Raw genomic sequence first — 6,419 nt, forward strand, 5'->3', positions numbered from 1 at the left:
GGGGGGTATTATCAATCCTGTGCAAATCCTAATTTGCTTGGTGTTTGTTTTTGTATTAGTTTACAGATTTGTGAAAGTTTCTTAACACATTAAAGGTTTAAGTATGGATGGATGCAAGTCAGATGGTTGAGTGGAGAGTTCTGTTGAAATGATGTACGTAAAAATATATGTGGGATAAAAGCTACAGTATAATGAACCACTGAAAGTGACACAAAAAAAAGCTTCTCCACAGAGCTCACTCATTCTTCTCCAGCTCCAATTAACACACCGTCAATATTTGAGAAATGAAAAAAATATAATTACTCAATCATCTTATCTACTTCATTTTCACTGCTGGCCTAATTGGAGCTCATTTAAAATTAATATAACTTTTAATTGAACGGCAGCACTTGTTATCTCGTGTTGTGCCATTAATTATGGAAAGCTTTGATAATTTCCCTTTTCATTTGCTGATTAAAGATGAAGAGGCACATACTGAGATTTTACAGATGATTTGTTTGTCTTCTTTTCATTTATATTTTAAAGGATTATTATGAGTGTTATTTGAATCAGATTTCAGCCTATTTCCAGTTGATGTGAAAGAGTTACTCCTGCTGACTTATTCAATTTAATGTAAAAAGTATTCTTAATGTTTAATCCACTCATGAACTACTTTACCCAGTTTGCATTTTTTCCATTATTAAAGGAGCATTGTTTTAAAGGAAGAAAGAGAACCCTATTTAAACACCAATTATTACTGTTCCTTTTGTTTTGGGGGGGAACTGTGACAAAAAATGTTGCGAGAGATGTAATTACAAAAAGGCCTACAGCCCTGCATTCATTGAGCCTCCCTCATTACGATATGCCATAATGATGCGAACAAGTATTTTATATGTAAATTATATTATATTTTCATATATATGTGTGAATATGTGTGTGTATAGATTTGACAAATGACATTTGTATTTGTATCTTTCATCACATAAACAACATATAAACAACTCCCCATTTGTTCCTGGGATGATAGTTTATCATGTGTATGAATATACATATTTTTGTGGAAGTAGATGAAAATTAGATAAAGGCCTCCCATTAATAACCAGCATCAATTAATTCTGTCATATTCAGAGGCTTGTCATGAAACCACTATTTGAATAGTGGAGGGATTCACACTTATAATAATAATTATTTGAGATGTTAAAAAGGAAGAAGTATCATTCATCATCCAATCAATAATGTGTAACATGAGTGATGAGATACACAGGGTTGTAATATGGTACGGCCCTTTTTTCTTTGGTCCATCTCAGGGCTTCACTGATCCACATCGCCTTCCTTTTAAACCAGATGCATCATTTTTACAGAAAGCTATCTTTAGTTTTGAACTCAGATCTGTGGCACCAGGGCCTTGTTTTAATTTTGTACAGTAAATTCATTCTTGTGACTTCCCTGATTGATTATACAAAATCAATTGCAATGTAATCTATTTTCTCTAACGTCTGTTCTTTAAGAGGAAATACAGTTGCCAGGAAGAACAGTTTAGATAAGATAAAAAAGTATTTTTTAAATCTAGTTTTATGATTGCTATAGTTCATGTTTTATTTCTATATCCTTGTCATTCCATTCCAGTCTTAGCAGGTTTTATAACTTATCATTACACCTACATTTATTTTAATTCATTCATTCAATTCCTTTTTATCCTAAATCCTCTTTTGTTATCGTTTCATTTTGCAGCAGCTGAAGGTTTATTATTTATTATATCCTGTTCATGTTTTTATTATTTTTATTATTACAAAAACATTGTCAGCATATGCCAGGACAACCACCCGCTCTCCACTACTAGCTCTGGTGCCACTCTTCAATAACGAATCAAATAAAAATAGAACAATAAAAAATAGAAATGTCATTATTGCTACAATATAGACCACATATATTTTGATGAATGATGGAGTGCGTGGTGTTAAAGATGCACATCCTACTGTGAGCTGCACCACCTTCACAGTTTAAATCACTCTGCTAATCCGTCTCTTCTCCTGTAATGACTAAATGGGATTTAAAGGATCGAGTCAATAAGTATTCACCATCTCTGTCTGCTTGGTCTTCTGGCTTTCTGCTTCTATTTTCTTTTGAAAATGTTTTGAGATTTATTTTAAACTATAGCTCTTTCTAAAAGCATTGCTGCAGTTAGTTCAGCCCCATAACCAGGGTCAAGGCTTTTGGTCTTCGCTGCTGCATGAGTCAGCCTCTCTGTACATGTAGCAGCTGCTGTCAGTGTGATTTCCTTTCTTAATTGAGATCCTTCTCTCTTCTCTTGTAAAACTTCTCTGCTGCATATCACACACTGTGATGTTAGGCCAAAGGGTCAACAATGTATGACACAGTTAGTTACACACATTAGTGGAGCAACAGAAAATCATTCAGAGCGATTTTGCTTATTGATTCATTTAAGTAATTTATTAAGCAAAAATGCCAAATATGATCTGGTTCCAGCTTCACAAATATGAGGATTTGTGTTTTTTTGAAGATTGTATATCTTTTGTTGAATGATTAAGACGTGACCTTTTTCACTACTTAATTTAGAGCCAGACAATGAACTCTTTTGTGTATAAATGAGCTATGAAAAGAGACAAGAACCTTTTCAAAATATATTTTAACAATGTAGAATCATTTTTTTTCAAAGGTTTTTTATGAGGTGATCTCATGTGTGAATGAAATATTTGTGTTAAAGGGTGAATCTAAGGGAGTATTAACTTGCCTTCATATTTAAATGAACAATTTTAGGTGTACGTATGTCCATTACATTTCAGATTTTTATTTTGTAATCAAGTTGCTATAAAACATGAGTACATATCATACATAATATCTATAGTAATTAGCCATAACTGAAACAGCCACTTTTAGTCACCAGTATGTATAATAATATATTCAAATGTCATTTTCACAGTTTTAAAATCTCCATCTGTTTCTCCTTCAGGTCAGCATTTCAGTCTTCGTCAGCTGGGAATCTGCGAGCCACCTTCGCGTCGTGGCCTGGCCTTCTGCTCCGAGATGGGCCTCCCACACCGCGGCTTCTCAGTTGGCACGGCCCAGGACATAGACACCGACAGTCAGGCTGTGATGTCACCAGAGCGCGCCATGCGGCTGTGGGGTCGTGGGGGTCTGGGTAAATCGTCAGGGAGGAGTTCCTGTCTGTCCAGCCGCTCCAACTCAGTGCTGACTCTTACCGACACCGAGCATGAGAACAAGTCGGACAGCGACAACGGTAGGACGGCATGGAAACTTGTTGTCTCTTTCTGGTTCTCTTTCCCTCTTTACGCTCCACTCCTCACCTAATAGATGCTATTTCAACCGAAGAGTGGTACAATATACATATTAGGGCATTATTAACTGACAGCTTCCTCTCAGGTACACACTGGAACACTTTTATATTTAGGCAGCCTGATAGATTTCAATTTCTTTCAGCCTTGATCATGGTCCTTCGGTAGTATGCATATATGACAGTGAATTATGCTCATTTTTGACAGGACTGGTGCATACTCTCCTTTATTTAATGAGACAAATTAGATGTTTCACTTGGTACAATTACTGATAAATCCTGCCCTCCATGTTTTCTAACAAAAAGAGAAACCAGCCATGAGATGGAACTTCCATGTGCTGCTGCGAGTGTGCAGGTTGTGGTGTGTGTGTTTGTGAGGGGGAATATTCTGCTCTCGCTGAATCTCTACAGCAGTGTTAGTTAATGCCACTGTTTTGTTACTGAGGGAACATTTGAACAATTGTACAAATATTGAGAATATTGGAAGCAAAAATAATCATTGATGTACTGCATGTTCTGATCATAGAGCTCTTGCTTTAATGATTTCAGTGTTGGTCAAAACAGTTCATTGCAGTATGTTCCAGTGCCAGCTTCTATCTATCTATCTATCTATCTATCTATCCACAAACATATTATCATGAGTCTATATTTTTTCTATTGTATTCCTTTGTGTTTGGGGCAGCAGTGGCTCAGGAGGTAGAGTGGGTTGTCCACTAATTGCAGAGTTGGGGGTTTGATCCCTGACTCTTCCTCCCCACATAGTGGAGTGTCCTTGAGCAAGACACTGAACCACAAGTTGGTCCCGAAGGGCAGACAATCAGTTTGTGTGTGTGTGTGTGTGTGTGTGTGTGTGTGTGTGTGTGTGTGTGCATTGGTGAATTGGAAGCACATTTTAAAGCACACTAATCAATTCTGTTCTTAAGAACAAAAAGTACTCTAGGAGTATTTTTTTAGACATTGAACCCGGCATATAATATATAATATAGCCCATTAGTCAGTGAATAGCCATTATTGTTTCAAACATCATGGAATTAAATCTCTCATATTGATACGAACTGTTGATGTACACCCCGACTCAGTGTCCTTTTTAGTGGAGGGAATTGGGGGAGGCAGCAAAACATGAAACAATCTCCTGCTAATTAATTGAATTAATGATCACAACTTAGCTGAGCCGGCATTTTTTTATTTTTTTTTTTTGACCTTCTGTTTGCATGTGTGTGTGTTTGTGTGCATCACATTGATCTAAGCAAGGAAATGTGTGCAAATATCTTTGTAAAGTACTTCTTTGTCTGCATGGTGTGTGTGTTTTTATGTGTGCAAGTGTAGATCCCCAAGGTAATTTTCCTTAACAGGTGTGAATTTCATACTTAATAAAGGACTTGTTTTTGATTTTAGACGCTCACACACACACACACACACACACACACACACACACACACACACAAATCCGCTGTATTTCCATTAAGCTAGACAAACACACACACTCAGTGGGTTTTCATTAAGAGATGTGGTGTTGTAATTAACAGTGAGATAAAGTGCTGAGTCGCTATATTTCCTATATTAAGTTTGATAATGTTTTTATTAAATGGCATTATGCTGTGGATGTCAGTGCTCTGGAGGATACACTTCCAATCTCTAAAAGTGAGTAGTCGTCAAGTTTTCAAAGGCTAATTGACTCTTTAAAATGCAGGTGTGTGTGTGTGTGTGTGTGGGTGTGCTAGCTCTCATTTTTTCGGGTGTGCGTAAGTGTGGAGTTGAAGTGGTCAATTGCTAACACATGGTCCCTTGTGGTTTAGACTGGTTCCTTCAGTGGGGATAGCGGTGGCTCGTCATTATTGGAGTAGGGATTAACCCTGATGACGGCAAGCTAGTCCAGGTTGGTGGATAAAGCATTCAGGACTGGAGAAGAGTTAGGCCACTTGTTCTATTGTTGAGGGCATTGGAGCTCATACTGGTCTGCACCTCGCTGTGTATGCGTTCTCAAAGTAAGAAATTGGTGGGTCTGTATTGGGCAAAAGCAGAATTACATTGTGCTAGAAAGAAATACTGTTCTTTGGTTAAAAAAATGACTTTACATGAATGGACCATAGTTAATCGTTAAATCACCAGCTGGAGGCCATTGCTATAGGCATTACCAGAACCTCACATCTACGCGAGCACTATCAGTCAGAATAGAATTGCTCATCAACAAAGTTGCTATCTTGGCCTCTTTCCACTGCAAAGACTTTTCCAGGAACCTTAGAGTTTGCCGCTTTAGTTCAGTGCTCTGTGATGGCCGGGGAACTATCAGGCTGAAGTTTGAAGGACTGAATTTCCCTGATTGGTCAAACACAAACCCAGAGACTATACCACACATCACTACTGCTAGTATGGGCATCAGGACTTCAGATGGAAATGTTTGTTATGTTATTGATGTTTAGCAGCCAGAGACTTAGCAGCCAATATGTTGCATGTATTGTTGTAGACAAATACAAAAAACTTCCCTAGTAAGTCTCCATCACATACGTTTAGCTGTGAGGTTGTCGGCTGTGTGGTCTGCTAACACACTCTGTCAGGGTTTCCGCCAGTGTACTGACATAACGTTAGTGAGTGTCTGAGAGAGAGAGAGAGAGAGAGAGAGAGAGAGAGAGAGAGAGAGAGAGAGAGAGAGACAGAGAGAGAGAGAGAGAGAGAGAGAGAGCGTGGTGGGGAGTATGAAGGTATCAGTGATAGCTGTGAATGTAGCAGTACAGTTTGTGCCTAGTTTATTTGTGAGTGAATCAATGTTACAACTCCTCAAGACCCAAACCAAGTTTGTGAGTCATGACTGCCAGCCACCTGCTGGCAGCTCTGTTCAGGCTCATTTAAGGTTGGATGACTCTACTTCTCACTTGATTTATGACCTCAGTAAACTATGTGAACATGAGTTTATGGTCTTAGATGTCTTCTTCAATACAGCATGATGTTCATTTAGTAAATGATGGTCCATTTAGAATTAAAACAGATAATAAAGCAGGGTATGCTTCTGGGCGTGGCTACCTTGTGATTGACAGGTTGCTACCATGACCTAATCAGATCTGGGGGTTGTCTGTGTTTTCATCTCAGAACTTTAACCCTTTCACAGTATGTTTTCACTTCTTGACAGTTA

At 38.1% G+C, this 6,419-nt stretch overlaps 1 protein-coding gene across 1 annotated transcript in view; it reads left to right on the forward strand.

Moving 5' to 3' along the window:
- The window catches only part of LOC116394203 (teneurin-3-like), an 8,455-nt gene extending 2,239 nt beyond the window's left edge, over positions 1 to 6,216 (forward strand). Inside the window, exon 3 of the mRNA XM_031867107.1 lies at positions 2,951 to 6,216. Within this exon, the coding sequence (XP_031722967.1) occupies positions 2,951 to 3,309 (359 nt within the window). The 3' untranslated portion in view covers positions 3,310 to 6,216. The remainder of the gene's footprint in view (positions 1 to 2,950) is intronic.
- The last annotated feature ends 203 nt before the right edge of the window (positions 6,217 to 6,419 follow it).

This window comes from Anarrhichthys ocellatus, unplaced genomic scaffold (genome assembly GCF_004355925.1).
Source record: "Anarrhichthys ocellatus isolate YVR2014 unplaced genomic scaffold, GSC_Weel_1.0 scaffold38, whole genome shotgun sequence".
Classification (NCBI taxonomy): Eukaryota; Metazoa; Chordata; class Actinopteri; order Perciformes; family Anarhichadidae; genus Anarrhichthys; species Anarrhichthys ocellatus.